General features: G+C 44.6%; 1 protein-coding gene across 1 annotated transcript in view; it reads right to left on the bottom strand.

The window, feature by feature from the left end:
- Positions 1–19,125, bottom strand: part of EXOC4 (exocyst complex component 4) — an 858,640-nt gene that overhangs the window by 264,696 nt on the left and 574,819 nt on the right. The window contains exon 11 of the mRNA XM_004608252.3: positions 108–327. Coding sequence (XP_004608309.1) covers positions 108–327 — 220 coding nt within the window. The remainder of the gene's footprint in view (positions 1–107; positions 328–19,125) is intronic.

Below are 19,125 nucleotides of genomic sequence, written 5' to 3'. Positions count from 1 at the left end.
GATGGGCATGGAAACAGATGGTGATTCTTTTTCTTCTGTCACATGGGACTTTTTCCATGTTGATGAAAACTGCTGGTAACAAGAATCAGCTCAAAGTCGATGCTTACCTGCAGGAGGGGCCGCTGGACCCCCAACACCTTCATGGTGTCTGCATTAGCGAGGATCTTCAAGGGGTCAGAGGTTTTCGTGACTCCTTCAATCTCCTTGTTGATCTCTGCCAAGACTTGACTGAGGAAGATGTTTTTGATGTAGACGGTGAGAAACTCTCGGAGAGGACACTGCTTGGCTGGCCCCAGTCCCAGGGCGTGCTCGATCTCCTGAATAAATCTGCAAGACAAATAGGGTACCACGGCCGTTAACCCACCGGAGATCAATGAATAAGCATGACAAGTACTTGTCCCCAAGAGATGTAGGAAAATTCCCAGAATTCTCTACAAGAGCCGCCCACGGTTCTTTATTCATCCCTCTAGGAGCTTATTTTTTTCCCTTTTGTTTCCAAGTTCATAGAAATAGGATGAAGTAAAAAACAACATGGATTACAGAGAGAATTAGGCCTTCCTCTGTGCCTGATTTACAAGAAGTTCTGCAGAGAAATCCATCTGCCTGGAAGGAAAGAAGATCAACATCTTCACCTCTTTGGGGAGACACACAGGAAGCAACCTCGAGGACCCCAGTAGCACCCTGACGAGCAGAGAGCCAACAAGCTTAAGGACCCACATGTGCCACCTTCCTGGTGGATGCACAAATGTTCTTGAATGTCACGGCACCCAGGGAGACGCGGCATTCCCAACCTCACTGGCAGAACCCGGAAGCCCCGTCAAGACTTTCCGTGCTGGGTTTTGATCACTCCACAGTCTGATGCTATTGCCTTTTCTCTCCTCATGTACATCATCTCACTCCAACTGGAAAAATCAGCAATCAGTAAAATCTGTCAGACTACTTCTAGGTTGGAATTCCCACTTTAATCAATTCTTTGTCTAACTTTCATGGAGGCCTTTTATTTCTGTCAACACCAGGAGGGAGAAAAAAAAAAAAGCAGAAATATTTTTGTTAATTCACCAAGAAAATAGGAATGTAAGAAGCAAAGTATGGTAGACTAAAAGGAAGTTCTGATACAAATTGAAAGACACATGCCCAAATAGGATGTTTCTAATTGTGATGTTTCTATGTATTGGGAGAAAAGAGAACAAATTTGTGATGATATATAAGCTGAGTATTACAGAAAGAAATAGTGCAGATATTCAAGTAAATTCAATTTTACTTGAATGATCACTTTCCTTTAGTAGAGAATTTACAGCATTAAAAAAAAACCAGAAAGCTCGCAGTTGTCAAAACTCAGAGAAGAGTACAGAGATCTTTGCTGCAGTCTTTTTTGTTATTCTCTATCTGGGTAGTTTCAGCTTTGTGTGATTCTTACAGGCACAAATCTGTTACTACGCTTTAATAATATTAGCCTTCCATTAACACAGTTTAAATTCTAGTTTCCACAGTTACCAAGTATAAGAAGTGCCCATAAAAAGTACCAACTCCAGCTTTTTTGGTCCAAAAATCGCTCTGTAAATACTACATAGCTGCAAGGAACAATGAAATCATGCATTTTGCTCCAACCTGGATGGAACTGGAGAACATCATGTTAGGTGAAGGAAGCCAGAAGGAAAACACAAAAAATGATCTCACTTGTCTGTGATATACAAAATGACGAGATAAGGGAATGCAAGGTATTCAGAGGGGTATACCTAGATTACCCTTGACCCCAGAGTACAGGAAGGAGGATAGGGAAGGAAAGAAATGGAGTGAAGGAGCAAGAAGAGACAGATGGGAAGTAATGGGGAAAGGGGGTCGATGGCAAGGGTCAAGGGCTTTGGGTCTATCAGTGGTGCAGAGGAGTGCTACAGCTCTATATCCAAAGGACAGAGTCACCAACACTGCAAACATGAGATCTAAACTAACAATCAAACTGAAACATGTGCCTGTCAAGGACACAGGCTGAGCCTGGTGGAAGGTAGTTGCTCCCGGTGGTAGAATTGGTCCTGGAACATTGTATGCAATTACTTTCATCACATTTATAACGGGCAGTAAAGGAAATTTTAATGTTTTTGCAAACCTGATTAGGATTGCTTTGCCTGGTGGATTTTTATAGTGCCGCAATGCTAGACCACTTGGCACTTGAAATTTTTCTCTTAAGAAAGAGTAGAAGGAAAATAAAATGACAAAAAAAAAAGAATTTCTGAGAAGCTTTAATTGCAAATGACAATTGCAGATGAGACCCAAGAATACTCCAAACAATTTAAAAAAACTATCAAAGGACACAAACGCATTTATTTACTGGCAGTATGGTGGGTAATGGGTCGGAGCCCAAAAATGCTTGGTGGTGACCACATACCATGTGGGTCCAAGCTGGCGTATCTGTACTATCTCTCTGGCCCCCACAAAAACAGTTTACAGTAAAAGAAATCCAAAGGGGAACTTACACATAAGAAAACAATTTTACACTTAATTTTATTTGCTGTTGGGGGTTTTTCAGAAGTGGTTGTTAGGAGGCCTGGAGGCTATTTCTGCCAATTTTCAGCAGAGCCCAGAGACCAAATGATGCCAGGGATCAAGGCAAGGTGGGCCGTGTGCAGAGCAAGCACCCAAACTCCTGTTAAGGAGCTTTGTTGTCATCACCTCCTTCTTTTTTTTTGTTATTGTTATCCAGTGATGCTCAGGGTTTACACTTGGCTCTGTGCTCAGGGATCACTCCAGGTGGGATTCAGGGGACCCTCTGGGATGCTGGGATTCATCCCGGGTTGACTGCATACAAGGCCAGTGCTTTGCCCATTGTAATCTCTCTCCAGCCCTTTATCCAACTTTCTCCCATTCTTAGCATCCAGAATGAGAGAAACGCACTCTGCTGAGATACCACTTGTGTTGTTTATTCATGTGGGGGTCGAACCTGGTAGTATTCAGAGATCATCATCATCATTATCATCCTGTTGATTGTCGAAATTCTCCAGCAGTCTTAGTAATGTCTCCATTTGTCCTAGCCCTGAGATTTTAGAAGTCTCTCTCTACTCGTCCTTCCCAATGATGCCATAATAGAGGCTCTTTCAGGGTCAGGGGAATGAGACCCAGCTTGTTATTGGTTTTGGCATATGAATACATCATGGGGAGTTTGCGAGGCTCTCCCATGTGGGCAGGAAACTCCCGGTAGCTTGCCAATTTCTCCCAGAGGGAGAAGTAGGCCATAAGCTTCCGGGAGCCGGCTTTTAAGTCTCTGGATGCTGGTTATTGATGGGATTATAGGGGCAGTCCCTGGTGTGACCACCTAGCTACTGGAAAATGGGGAATCTGGGCGGAAGAGGCCCAGTACTGATCCGAGAAGGCTTGGAGGTCTCAGCCCCGGGTCCTACACACCTGGGTTCCTCTGCTGGTACGTTCATACATGAGGCTCATCCGAACATGCGGAGAGGGGCCTTGAGCATGGCTGTGGCTAGGCTCCGGAGGTCTTTGGCCACCAGAAGCGCTGCTCAGGGTGGGAAGGGAAGCTGGAGCCCATCCCCTCAGAGGGGCTCTGGGGAAGACAGCCAGGCACTCGGGCATTGCTCTCTTCTGGAAGCTTGCTTTTAAGTCAGAAATATGAGTAGCTTAGCAGTTGGGGGTTACTGTTTGTGTTACTGGGGGGAGCTTGAGTATCAGCGACAGTACCTGGGTTCCAGCTCTGTAGCTCTCTCTCTCTCTCTGACCTTCCCTACCCGCCATCCTGAAACATCTTTTAAATTGGTATTGTCCCCCCACTGCTTCTGTTGTTGTGATGATGCCGGAGAATGCTCCCTTTGCTGTTGTTTGGGGAAAGCTGCCGGGCTTAACTTGAGTATGTGGGTGGCACTGAACTCACGGACTCCCAAGTCTCACCCCTGCAAGGCGGGGGATGCAGGGCCCTGAGATGCTATTTCTACACCCAGACATTGGCTCCATTCCAAAGTCTAACCGATAAAATGCAACAAAACCCCCACTCTGTTGGCCTAAGTGAGGGCAGGAAGCAATCTCCTAGAACACTGAGAGGATGGAAGAGTGTCACGGACCCGCTGAAGGGCAAGTTGGCACCATTATTCAAAATTACAAATGCATTTCCTTTTGACCCAGAAATCCCACTTCTGGGAAATTCTTCAGACAGTTCGGACATCTGCACGAGATGAAGTATGTGCAGAGCAAACAGATCACTGCAGTGGTGATTTTCACGGTAAAGAACTGGAAACTCAAAAACTCTCCGAGTCAGAGGGTGCTGAATAAACTGCAGTGTCTCTGCACGCAGGAACTCGGGGCAGCTCCCTCCGTCCCCTGTGAAGGATGGAGCTCTGATGTGAGAATACGTAGAGTCTCTAGGAGAGGTTGTTAAAGAGAGAAACTAGGCACAGATCGATAGGAATTTAGTATAGCTCCTGTATTGATCTCTCGCAAGGATCATGTGTGCACTTGTTTGTTTTAGGATACAAACAACAACAAATTCACCCAGAACTAGTAAAAGGGAGAGCCTACTGGGAAAAGGAGGGGTGTGGAAGGGAGGCCTGGAGGAGCTGGAACAAGACTTGCCAATAATTCCAAAGTGTAAAAATAAATCCTATTCAGTTGTGGATTTTAAATCACATTCTTTTTTTTGTTTTGTTTTTGCTTTTTGGGTCACACTTGGTGATGCACAGGAGTTATTACTGGCTCATGCACTCAGGAATTACTCCTGGCGGTGCTCAGGGGACCATATGGAATGCTGGGAATCGAACCCGGGTCGGCCACGTGCAAGGCAAACGCCCTACCTGCTGTGCTATCATTCCAGCCTCTTAATCACATTCTTCAAGTCACATTTTTTTTAAACAGTGATGATATTCTGTCACTGTCACTGTCATCCCGTTGCTCATCCATTTGTTTGAGCGGGCACCAGTAACATCTCTCATTGTGAGACTTGCTGTTGCTGTTTTTGGCATATTGAATACACCACGGGTAGCTTGCCAGGCTCTGCCGTGCGGGCAGATACTTTTGAGTATCTTGCTGGGCTAGCTTGCCGGGCTCTCCGAGAGGGGCAGAGGAATCGAACATGGGTCGGCCGCGTGAAAGGCGAACGCCCTACCGCTGTGCTATTGCTCCAGCCTGATGATATTTATTAAACAAAATTAAATTAGAAAATATAACAATTGCCACTCACATGTATATACCTTTCTATCTGTAGGTGGGTCTTTTCCATATTGTGTTTTGCTTGAGGGCCATACCCAGCAGTGCTCAGGGCTTTCTCCTGGCTCTGCTCCCAGGGGTCACTCACAGCAGGGCTGGGGAACCAGACAGGGCCCCGGTGGTCAAACCAAGTCGGCTGTGCGCAAGGCAAGTGCCTTACCTGCTACACCATCTCTCCAGCGCCAGGAGGGCCTGTCTTATACCCTGCTTTCTAATGAGAGAACATTTCAAGTCTGGCACTTAAGTGAATGTTCCTTAGGTCGAGCCGCCTAACCCCACCCACACAGTCTCCTTCGTAAATGCATCCTGGGGGATCTTGCACCAGTTAAACACTCCATCAACCTGACTGTATGCAGGAATGTAAAGGGAGGAAGAAAGGAGCACCCGGAAGCTCAACACAATGAAAGAGTAACCAGAGCACAGGGCCAGGGTGTGGGTTTAGCGTAAAGTGTGTCCCCCGCGGTGCCATGAGACGCAGGGTTGATCCTGGTCAGTGGACAGATCAAGGGGCCAATACAGGAAAGGGGGGTCTGGAGACAGCCTAAGTGGAGAAGCATGTGCTAAGCATGTGTGCAGCTTGGGTTCAATTCCTGGCTTCACATGACTCTTGGAGCACCACTGGATTCGGTCCTGGTAGACCACAGGTAAGACTGGGTGCAAGCACCGGGCACAGCCTGTGTCGGAGCATCTCCAGGTGCACCCCCTTAAGCTCCTTCAACACTGCCGAGGTGGGGGGGACCCTATTTGAAATGACACAGGAAGTAAGTGGACATGAGCGGCCAGGAGGCGCGGCAGTGAGGCTGCTCAGCTGCAGGTCAGCAGGGAAGGGAAAAGCACGATGCAGAGCAGAGTGGAAAGTGCTAGAAGAAGAGAGAAGGGAAGAAGGGAGAGGGAAAAGAGAAGGAACACAAGTAAGGTGTTAACCACGCCCATAGTTTCAAGGTCTCCAAGACACTGGAGTCTCCGTGACCTTTCTGCGCTTTCACTCACTCCATCTCAGAAAGCCCCGGCCAGCGCACCCTCGTTTCCTTAATCCTGTCCCCGCAGGAAAAAAAAAAAAAAGGAAATCGAGTAATCGAGTAATTTTCTTCAAAAGAGGAAACAAACCTGAGCTCTTTTTATTTGATGATTCTTTACTAGTACCAGTATCTGTCGCTTGAACTCTTCACATTGGGGCTTAGAAAATGAGGTTCCTCAGCAGAGCTACTTTATTTTCACATTTCCCAAATCCCATTCGCCAGAAGGAAATTCTGTAAGCACTAGGCTGGCTTCTACTCAGTGCCAGGGTGCCAGAGTGCCCGCAACGAGCCCCACGGTGCTTCTTTGCAGCCCCTGCATTTGCCTTTGGTCCCTGACACATCAGCCTGCAGGGGAGCAGCAGGGACGAGCGGTGCCCGGCACTCTGGGCTCAGCCTGGGCTCAGCGACGCTTCCCCTTGCAAATCATTTCTAACCCGACAGCCCCCGTGTCTGTCGCCGGAGGCCCCTCCCAGCTGTCACTGGTATCTCTAACTCCAGCCAACCCATTCGAAAAGTCTCCCGATACATCTGCTTTGGGGCGGGGAGGGGCCTGGCTGGACACGGAGCCTATACAACGTGAGTGAGCGGGAGAGACACATTAGAGGCGCCATCCCCCGCCGGCTGTAACTCCAGCCCCAGCCAGGAAGAGGCTCCTATAAATGGGTGAGCTGCCCTTTCTTGGGAGGACCTGGAAGAAGAACTCTGCTGGAACTGAACACCCAGGAGGGGAGCCAGGCTCACAGTCGCTGCAGGAAAGAAGAAAGACTTTGGGGAATCGGGTGGTCAAAAGCAGAGGAAGGAACTGTTCCGTGGGGACACGTGGGCACAGACTTCAGGAAACAGGCCCCTGAGCTCCGCTTCACCCGATTTTTGAATTCTGCAGATGGGTATGATAGCTTGCAGCCCTCATTCTATGCTCTGATCCCTGTGATTTCTTCTTTTATGATTTCATGAAGCAAGGAGGCTGGCACACAGTGACCGCCAAGTGAACGGCGGCTTATCCTGTGTGTAATCACGACCATCTGAACCCTAACGAGGCCGGAGAGGAAAGGGTGACAAGTGCAGTTGCTTTTTTGCTCCACCCCGCCCTGTCACTTCCCGGTGCAATTGTCCAGAGGCAGCAGTTCAGACCAGCAGGTCAACACACTGTCTTGTGCGGTGGCAGATGGAATGACAAGGCCCCGTGTTCTCACTGAGCCTCAGTGCCCCTGGCACTTGATGCCTGGCAAGCAGCAGGCTCCCAGGGAATAGCTGGCGAGTGTGGTGGAATCAGCAGGTCCTTCCATTTCAACCCACAGTTCCTAAAACTAGGCTCCGACCTCTCTGACCAATAAGTGCTCTTTTCTCGAGAACTTAGATGGCACCAAAAGACTTAGGAGAAAGAAAAGACAGAAAAAATCATCACTCCAGCCCTCCACCGCCCCCGAGGTAATATCTGTCTCTTATGAAATGTTTTTAAGTCCTCAAGATCATGCCCACATTCATCTATTGTTTTCTTTCCGCAACACGCTTGGTCACGCTCCGTGTTATTCTGCTCTTTCTCAGAATATTCTAGGTACATTCCATCAGGCTAATGTGCGTGGCGTCATTAAGACAAATATCTATAGGGGAACCTGACCGCAGCTTCCTGGTTTGACTGTAGATAACCCTACACTGCACATCTTCATCTTGCCTCTGTTGGGATTATTTCTGTAGTAGCACTGGAGCACTGTTGTCCCGGTGTTCATTGATTTGCTTGAGCGGGCACCAGTAACGTCTCCATTGTGAGACTTGTTTTTACTGGTTTTGGCATATTGAATATGCCATGGGTAGCTTGCCAGGCTCTGCCATGAGGGCGGGATACCCTTGGTAGCTTGTAGGGCTCTCTAAGAGGGATGGAGGAATCAACTCGGGTCAGCCATATGCAAGGCAAACGCCCTACCCGCTATGCTATCTGTTCAGAGGCGAATCTCTCTTGTAGCCCGCCCTTCTCCCTGACACCCACAGTGGACTGCAGGGTCCCTTTCACATAATAAGTACCCTTACAATGATATGTTAAGAGGTGACAGGCGAGGGGAAGCCAGGGTGCAGAGGAATTTCTGTAGTAGGAAGTTCAGGCTTTCCAAAGGTGCAGCTGATCAGCGGTATGAGCGTGAGAAAGCCGTGAATTTTAACAACCGAGAGTCTCATTAGGCGAGAAAATGCTTCCAAGCGAAGAAGGCAGATGGAAACCAGTCAGAAGGCCATTATCTTAAAATTAAGTTCTCTCACATGAGGGACTGTCCAGCTTCGAGCATGATTGGGAGGGAGACACAAAGTACAGATCCATCTAGGTACTGAACACAAGGCACGCTGAGAATTAAACAAAGAGAATCACTGCATGCTTTATGCTGTAGCACTGTCACTGTAGCACTGTTGTCCTGTTGTTCATCAATTTGTTCGAGTGGGCACCAGTGATGTCTCCATTGTGAGATTTGTTGTTACTGTTTTTAGCATATCGAATATGTCATAGGTAGCTTGCCAGGCTCTGCCATGCAGAAGGGATACTCTCGGTAGCTTGCCGGGCTCTCCGAGAGGGACGGAGGAATCAAACCTGGGTCGGCATGCAAGGCAAACACCCCACCTGCTCTGCTATCGCTCCAGTAAATCGATGAACAATGGGATGACAGTGCTACAGTGCCACTATACACAAACATAAATAGGTAGGAAGTAATGCTCTATACAGAGAACCTAATTACAAGCTCCTAAGAATTTTGAGGAACCTTATTCAGATCAGCTCTCTGAAGCTAAGGTGGTACCGTAGGATAACTCCCCACCACCAAAAAAAGGGAACAGGCTTCTACTCTCATTGCATATCTAAATACTCTCACTGGCTATCTAAAACCTGGATCTTATTAATTCAGTTCTAATGATGCGTTGAAAATATTTAACAGATCCTGTCTCTTGATGGGGCGGGGGCCGTATCATAAAATCTGTACCCAGGTACTCTCTATAGTTTTAATCTATTGTTTCTTGGTGTAGGTATGTACCATCCAGTCTGGACAAATGAGCACACTGCCTATATCTGACCCAGTACTCTCAAAAATTTTATCATGATTTGATTTCTATCCAAGGAAACTATAAACTAATTAAAATTTCCCTCCAGCTTCCCAGGCGTCATGCTTAGCTCAGTCTACTTATCACAAATTTCATTGTAAAGCTCCATTTCTTCCATTTCATCTCAGCCAATAATTATGGCAGCTTCCAGCTGGAAGTATCCTTGAACACAGAGGGACCTATATTAAATTTCAGAAGTATTTTATCATCGCAATGAGAACAATGACATTTATCCATTTGAACAAAAGGCAGTTACTCAGAGTGTATAAGTAGTCCTTATGTTCACATCCTTGTTTTGTCCAGCCTATGATCAACAGTGGTCGTGAGGGACACGGGATGTCTTGTCCCTCCCGGGTAGTACTCGGAGAAGAGTATGGCACTGCTTCTCTCATGTGCTTGCCAAAAACATAGGACAGGAATTCAGTCACGGGAAAACATTATTTCCCCCATCAAGCCAAAGTAAATAAGTCAAAGGTGCAAATTTCAGAAAATTGAAATTCATGCAGTAGTCTATCTTTTGGAGTACAAGAAGTTCCATCCATGCATCTCTCATGGCCCCTGGGTTACTGGTTTTTGTTCCTGATGTGAATAATGTATACCTTTATATGGGAAGCGCATCAGAGACGACACACCATTTATAATTTTTTTGCACCTCCCTTTTCTGACTTGGTGCTACATTCCGGGATGCTGGACACTTAGATGGGTCTCAGGTCCAGCAGAAATATGTGTCTTCTCTCTCTAACCTCCCACATTACCTGCCACATCTGCAGGAAACACTGATCACCTCCATAAATGCACTTTCTAATCTAGTCTCCCCCAGAAGCTCCCATCTCTCACCACACAGGAGATTTAAAGACATTCAAAGCAAAGTGGAACCATCTTCCTCCCTTCAACGCAGTCCAAGTTTTCTATGTGAACATTTGCCTGACAGGCAGAAGGCGTGCCGAAACTCTGCTAAAGTTATCAAGTTATCAAGCGTATTCCAAAGTATCCCTTCTGGCATGCTCCTCACTGGGAAGTTATCTGCCACATTTAATATCTGTAAGTTTGATAATGTTGCGTGACACTGATACTTATAATGTAAATGCTAAGAACTTAATCAGACTCAACAGTGACATATTATTTATGATAAGGGACAATAATGAATTACTTGTATTTAAAAAGTTAGAATTCTGGGCCTGGAGAGATGGTACAAGGGTTAAAGCACATGTCCAACCAACATGGGGTTGACCCTTGTTTGATCCCAGGCGTTACGTGGTTCTCAGTTTCTTGTACTGAATGTGAGCCCCTGGGTCTCCTGTGTACCTTTAAGGATCTCCTCCACCCACCCAATTTGCGACTTGGGGGAGTCTGGGTGGCTCTGAGATCACATCCAGAGAACTATTCCAGGGTCAACGATGACTGAGGGACTGTTCTCAGTGGTGTTGAGAGACCCGTGTGGTGCCAGGGATCCAACCCAGGCCTCCCACATGGAAATCCATCTCCCTAACCCCTAGAATTTGGTATTCTGCTTTTGAGCGCTCTGAACTGGTATTCTGATTTTTATACACAGAGTGTCAACCACAGAAGTAATAACACCTTATCTCAAGAACGATACATATAGGGGCTGGCGGGATAGCACGGCAGGCAGGGAGTTTGCCTTGCATGCAGCTGACCCAGGTTCGATTCCCAGCATCCCGTATGGTCCCCCAAGCACTGCCAGGAGTAATTCCTTAGTGCAGAGCCAGGAATAATCCCTGAGCATTGCCAGGTGTGACCGAAAAAGGAAAAACAACAACAACAACAACAAACCAAGGACGATACATAAGTTATTTTCTCCTTAGAAAATAAAATCTAACCCCCGTCCTCCCATTCAGTCAGCAGAAATACCAAGGAGACACAAATGAAAATACAGCACTCTCTGTGAGAAGAGATAGTTCTGCATCTCTGAGCACAGAATCCTGTGAGTCCACTGTTCTGTGTGTCCTGCTAAGGGAAATGGTGGACTTGCAAGAAGAACATAGCAAACTCAAAATCCATTCCATGTTTGGTCTCCATTAAAAAAATATCAATCTACAGCCCACCATAAAGTCCATTCTCAGATATGCGCCCATGCTAATATAAAGAACTATGAGCTGGACTCAGGTCAGTGGGCCTTTGGAATTAGAGCCAAGCCAAGGCGTGCTAAAGGTCAGAACATACTCAATGTGCAGAGAGAGCCAGGTGGCCCAGCAGGCAGGGCCCTTTAAGGCAGATCTCTTACTTCCTCTATTCCTCGCCGCCATGACATTTAAGGCACAGAACAAACCGAAAACAACTTAGGCCAAGAAGGAAAGCAGCCACAGAGGAATTGATTGGAGATATATTCAACCTGGATTATCTGACTCGGAAAAAAAGATCATTTAGAAATGATTTACAAGGGACTCATTCAGAAACAGCAGCAACAGGCAAATTTAAGACTATAAATCAGTGGAACATGAAAACCGAAGAAAAATCCATAAAGGTTAATGCACTTTGGAGCACATTTGCCTCTTAATTCATGGCAGTAAGTCACTGGCACATCAGCGAGAGCCGCCCCCAACAGACTGTAATTGTTCATGCCGAGTGTAACTACTTTCTGTGCCTTTTGTATATAAAGATTTTCTGGGGATAAAAAGTGCAAAATAAGCTCATCACTGCAGAGCCCAATCATGTTCTCAGCCTATATCCCTAGGAGACAATTTGCTGAACTAATGAAATAAAAAGGGATCCGGGTGCTCTTATTTGCAATGAGCAAAATTCACGCCTTGGACTAGATGAGCAAAGAGGTAAAAATCGTTCAGTCAATGGGGCAAAGAATATGATCTACAAAATTTGAAGTCTGCAGGCTTGTAAACAAATTTAACTTTTAAAAATCTTAGCCTGAGTATACTGGGAGTGATTTGTGACTACATCTAAGTGTTCCCTCCAGACTGAAAAGCACTTTAGGTAAAATGAAGTAAGCCTCTTAAAAATGACAGCTGTTTAGATTGTTTAAGCATATAATTTGGAAGTTGAAGTGACTTCAAACTCTAGCCCTTAATATTAAGCAATCCTTTTTTTTTAACCAAAAGAAATATAAATAAATAAATAAAATGAAGACTTCTGATATAAAATTCAGACACATAGTGATAATCTTCCTTTTTTCTGGAATTCGGTTCTCTTTTCCATTTCTCTTACTGATAGCAAAATAACTCCTTCCTTAAATGGTTTTTAAAAACATATAACTAAGAAAGTTTTTTTAAAGCATTCTATTTTTGTTAGCTAAAAGAAAGTGAGGTACTGTGATTTCAATATGGTTAATAATGGTTTCCCATGTACTTCATTTTTTTCCTCATGTACATAATTTTTTTTCTTTTTAATTTATTTATTTTTAATTAGTGAACCACCGTGAGGGTACAGTTACAGATTTATACACTTTTGTGCTTATGCTTCCCTCATACAAAGTTCGGGAACCCATCCCTTCACCAGTGCCCATTCTCCACCACCAGTAAACCCAGCATCCCTCCCACCCTCCCCAATCCCATCTCCCCCCACCCCACCCTGCCACTGTGGCAGGGCATTCCCTTCTGTTCTCTCTCTCTGATTAGCTGTTGAGGTTTGCAATAAAGGTGTTGAGTGGCCACTGTGCTCAGTCTCTAGCCCTCATTCAGCCCGCAACTCCCTTCCCCCGCATGGCCTTCGACTACATTATAGTTGGTGATCCCTTCTCTGAGTTGCCCTTTCCCCAGAATGTGAGGTCAGCCTCCAAGCCATGGAGTCAACCTCCTGGTACTTATTTCTACAATTATTGGGTGTTAGTCTCCCACTCTGTTATTCTATATGCCATAGATGAGTGCAATCTTTCTATGTCTGTCTCTCTCTTTCTGACTCATTTCACTTAGCATGAAACTTTTCATGCCGATCCACTTAAATACAAAATTCATGACCTTTTTTTTCTAACAGCTGCATAGTATTCCATTGTATAGATCATGTACATCATTTTAATGCCACACCCATTACCAAAGTATCAGTTCTATCTAGAAAATCAGAACACCCCAATTAAAAAAAAACTTATTATGAACTGTCTACCCTATCATATGAAGTCTTAGGTGCCATGTATATGCATGTGTGTGTGTGTATATATATATATATACATATACATATATATTACATACAGGTACTAAACCTATTAGTATCTAGACATCTACATATACAATATATGTACTATATATTGAATTTATTTGGGGTGTTCCACATCTACTTTTTGGGGAGTGTGGGGAGTCTTCCTGGTGGTGGCAGAGATTGAACCCAGGATCAGATGCATGCAAGGCCAAGTGCCCTACTTGCTGTACTATCTCCCTGGCTTTCCATTTGCTCTTGAGACATTCTCCAGACACAGACACCTGGAAGAATTACCCATTGCTACATCCCAATAAGCCGCACCAATCGTGGTGACATCTACTGTGCTCTTGCCGTACGCTGGCTGGAGAGCTTCACTCACCTTGTGTTAGGTGATTCTCACAGTCATTCTATGAGGTCTACACATTCACTAAATGAATCTTACATGTGATGAAAACTGAGCATGTGAAAGAATTACAGTAACAACAGCTGGCAGTTAAATTTTCTTCTGCACGCCATCCCGGCTTTAAGCACTCACTAGGTTTTGCTTCACATATTCCTTACCAACATTCTGAAATTGAGTATTTTGCTAATTGTCTCTTGGAATACAAAACAAAGGCATAGAAGGGCTAAGGAACATCCCAAAGGTCATCTAGGTATAAGGAATGGGCCCAAATTTGATCTTGACACAATTTAGCTACAGGGACATGGTAACTTCACCACTATTCTATACAATTTACTCTTCTGACATCACTGCAGTTCAGAGTTTCCCTCTGGGGTTAGGGGCTTGAGAGCAGCTATTACAGAGGAGACTATCAACAGAAGTCCTCAAAGAAAAGCCTAGAATATGTGCAGATGTAGCAGAGTCTTATTTGTGCTAAGAGTCTTAAGAGGAGCATAGCTAAGTGCTGACAGTTGAATATATAAAAGGTCCAATCATTTCTCTTGAAATATAATATACCTTATCTCAAACTCTTAACTTCTTGCCCCAAATTCTTGATCTGCACTGTTAATTAATCTCCCTTTAGGCACTTTTACTGGAATGTCCTCTTGATTCGATTGTTATTCGTAGAAAGAGTAGGCTTTAGGGAACACCTGATGTGTGCTCAGAGCTTACTCCTCAGTCTAGGTTTGGGGATCACTCTCCACAGTGCTCAGAGAATCACTCTTGGCTATGCTTGGGACAGCATGCAGTACCAGAGACTGAACTGCAGTCGGCTGGATGCAGAGCACCCCTGGACTTTCCGCCAATTATTATTTCAAGGTTTTCCCATTGCCCTTTCTGTCCCATCCTCACTCCAGCTTCGCAGGCTCAAACCTAATCTCATCGAGCCCTTCTGCACTTCATTTTCAGCAAGTGCTGCTCGTGAAAGAAGCCCCCAGACTTGGAGGACATTTTCTTTATGGTACAGAACCGCTCAGGCATTCGTTTATTTGTTCCCTTTCTAATCCACCTGGTATTTATGGAGTTCCTACCTCATCCCATGCAGAGTATGCACGAGGGGCAAAGTTTTCACCCTAAGACAGCCCTGCCCCGGGGGTTAACCGCGCACATGACAGTTGATATAATGAATGATGTCACTTCAATTTGTTCCATGCTGGCACCTCAGCTGCTATCCCTGCGTCCCCACTTTGCAACATCCAGCACTCCAATTTCCACTTGTATTCAATGAGATGGTATAGATGAACGCGCAGAAGTTAATATAAGGCAATTGCTTCCTCAGGCCTCCTGAAAACATTTTCCTATTTGCTCCGTCTTTAGTGCAGCTTGCTTCAGTGGTTCCAAAATACAGCTATCGTACTCATTTCATTAACACATGGGATATAGGGCAACCTGTGATTTCCCAGACCGGACTACTCTGCAGATCTTTGCTGGTCCATCCGCCTACATCCAGTCCCTTCACCTTCGTTCCCTCAAAGGTCATGGTCCTAGAGCCACGGGCACCACTCTTACTTTCTCCAGGAGGCTTCTTCTTTGAAGCTGAATGCCCTAACCCTTGAGGACAAAAATCACCACCCTCGAGTCACAGTACATTCCTGCTGCAGCAGTTATCATCCATGTTAGTCTGCATTCTGAGGAAGGGGCATGTGTCCTGAAAACTGCAGGCAGTCTTAGAAACTAGTTGATACAAAGAGATAACCGGTGTTCACATATTTCTACTTCTGTTCATCAAAAATTGTGTGCTTTCTATGTATTCTTTGATGCTTTCCTGTTTATTTCAAGTCCATCCTAGCATTTCTGAAATCACTGTAACATAAGACAAAAATAGATGTCTGTAAAACTATTATTATTATTATTATTATTATTATTATTATTATTTTGGTAGATTATCTTCAAAGACCAAATCCAAATAAAGCCACTAAAAGGTTTTTATTTATTTAGTTAGTTAGTTTTTGGAGCCACACCAGGGAGTGCTCAGGCCTTACTCCTGTCTCTGTGCTCAGGGGTCATTCCTGAGCTCGGGGGTACCATATGGGGTGCGAGGGATCAAACACAGGTTGGCCATGTGCAAGGCGAATGCCCTCTATCTATTATACTATATCTCTGGTCCCCCATCACTCAAAGTTCTTAAAATTTCTAAGTTCTTTAAACAAATGTACTATTTGAACTATTTTACTTCTATACACAGCATGAGTTATTTTCTGCCGCTGTTCTCCCAAAACTTAGTTCTTCCAGAGCAACAACTGTGTTCAGTCCATCTCTGAATAATTCTTGAAGTACTTATTACTATGTGAACTTCAGTGGACTCACTTAACACAAGTTTTTTTTTTTTTAATTTTTAATTGAATCACCATGTGAAAAGTCACAAAGGTTTCAGGCTTAAGTCTCAGTCACACAATGATCAAACATCCATCCCTTCACCAGTGCACATGTTCTACCACCAAGAATCCCAGTATACCTCCCATACCAACCCTCCCACCCCACCCCCACTATGTGGCTGATGATTTTCACTTTACTTTCTCTTTACTTCGATTACATTCAATATTTCAACAGAAAACTCACTATTATTATTTGGAATTTTCCCCCAACAATCAGACCTGCCAAAAAGGCATCATTTGATAATTTGTTTTCCATTGCTGAGAATGAAGTGCATATGATTTCTGGTATTTTATGATTTCTGCTATTTTAGTAATTAAGTCCAGAGAAATTTATGCCAGAAATCACATCACTGCAAGCTCGTACCTCTGTTTGGTGGGCCTTATAAGATGGTGGTCGCCATGCTGTCGCCGGGGAAAGGAAAGGCTGAGAAAGAAAATCTTTTCCCCTCCCAGGGCGGCATGGGGCCGTAGCTTAGTTCACAGTCTAGAGGCATTTCTGGAAGAAGCCGCTGGGTGCTGAAAGTAGTTAGTTGGCTTCCGGGATCATGGGCACTCAGGAACGAAGAGGAGAGGCCTTAACACAAGTTTTAATACTGGAAATATAGTACAGTGGGTAAGGACCTTGTCTTATATGCATTTGATCTCGGTTTGACCCGAGGTACTGTACCTGGTCCCCTGAGCCCCACCCCACCAGGGATGATTCCTGAGCATAGTTAGGTGAGGCCCTAAACCCAGAATAAGCATATTTTAAGAAATGTTAGTATTTTTGTAAGACTGACTCTTGCTTTAAATGACAATGCCCTTTTTTTATGTTTTGAATTTTGGCCTATACCCGTCAATATTCAAGGATATCACTCCTGGTTCTGCACTTAGAAATCACTCCTGGCTTAGGGAATCATATGGGTTGCTGGGGATCAAACCCGGTCGGTTGTGTGCAGAACAAGTGCCCTACACACGGTACTATCTCTCCAGGCCTGACAATGCTTTTTAAAGAGGTTCAAGCACATATGATTTAAGGCTAGGTTTCAGGAATTAAGACATTATTTGCCAAACAAGATTTTGAAAAACATGTTAGGAAAAGAAAAAGGAAAAATGTGAAGACAAGAGAGACACACAGCATGCCAAGTGTATCAGAATATAGTATTTTTACTTAAACTTGTAACAAACCAAACAAAAATGGTCACATTCCCAGAATGGTGGAATTTGAAGGATCTGACGTCACTCCTTAGGTATGAATGAAAGACATCGAAGACAGGAAGTATTTCATGTGTCAAGAACATGACGTGTGGGCCTGTTGGGCTAAACTGCAGTGTGTATCTGGTGCAGGGGACAGGAGGCGACTGGGTTTTCTATCTCATCTCACGGGATAGGTCTGTTATAGTTAATAAATGACAGCGCTGACACACGCAGTTTGAATGACACCCAGTGATCCTCCTTGGGCTAAACCACGTTCTGGGACTTATGCTTATTTCTGGTTCTATTCTTTATTGCCTACATCTATGTTTATTGTCACCAAATTTGCTGCCAACCTGAACACAAAGTGCTCGAGGAAGTCGCTGGTGGTCCTCAAGTGAGTAACAATAATACCGAGAGCTATGACATTCTTAGTCCCTCCAATTTTGTACTTTGTATTTCTCTTATGCATATTCTTAATTAGCTCCATTAAGCCTTGATAATCTTCTCGTATTACTGTTCATCCTTTCCCTGTTTCCCATACTCATGCCTTCCCAGAACAATGTTTATCATGATCTTCCAACAATATCCACGGAGGGTTTTGTTTATTCCCAATCGTCCCCCCAGCCCCCCGCCCAATGATTACAAGTTCTCAGATTTAATCTCCTAACAGAGCCCTTCTTGCAGGGATGCAGGATCTGCTATTGGGCCAGGTCATACTCTCAAGGCCTCAGCACCACAAGATGGGTCGGAACCACCTTGTTGGAATACTGAATGGGGACTAAGCTAATACTCAATGTGTACTTAGGTGCCTCAGTAGAAAAAATCTGCCATTAATATTATTGTCCTACCTCCCTTCCTGGGCTTCACATAGTAATTTCCTCCTTTATAGTGTAATAAATAGCTTCACTTACAAAGACCACCTATAGACTACCATTCTATTTTCCTTAAGGTTCTCTATCCTCTACCTGTAAGTAAGACTAAATCAGTGTTAAAAATTCTACCCAGCAAAGACTAACACCCAAGAATAGTAGAGATAAGAAACAGGAAGATTACTCCAAGCTTGGAAGCCGGCCTTACATGCTGGGGGGAAAAAGCAGCTCAGATAGAGAAGGGACCACCAAACAAAGGATGTTAGGTAGGCCCACTAGGGATGGGCGATGAGGGCTGAAAATAGACTATATTTTGAACATGATGAACATGATGCCTACTTAATACCTCTATAGCAAACCACAACACCCAAAAGGAGAGAGAGAGCAATAGGGAATGCCCTGTGACAGAGGCAGGGTGGGGTAGAGGGGACAGGGTGCCGGTGATGGCAGGGATGCTGGGACCATTGGTGGTGAAAAGTGGGCACTGGTGGGGGATGGATACTAGATCATTGTATGACTGAAACACAAGCATAAACGTTTGTAAGTCTGTAACTTTATCTCATGGTGAGTCACTAATAAAAAAAAATTTGCCCAGCAATCTGAGATACCATGACGTATAGAAAGATGATCATGTCTATCTACAGGAGGAATAATACTGAAAAAAAAATAGCCTCTTGTTTAGCTGATTACTCAGACTTGAATCCCTATGAACTGTATAGGCGCTGAAATGACGGAATATATACTCAACATTTCCAAAGAAAAACTAGTCCCTATGGAAGAATTTCAATTACAATATTATCAGTCCCTGCAGAACTGATAGTTCTCTGCATTATGTTGATGACAAATACTTAAGACACATAGAAGAT

Source organism: Sorex araneus, chromosome 1, assembly GCF_027595985.1.
Source record: "Sorex araneus isolate mSorAra2 chromosome 1, mSorAra2.pri, whole genome shotgun sequence".
Classification (NCBI taxonomy): Eukaryota; Metazoa; Chordata; class Mammalia; order Eulipotyphla; family Soricidae; genus Sorex; species Sorex araneus.
This window is presented reverse-complemented; position numbering and strand designations above follow the sequence as displayed.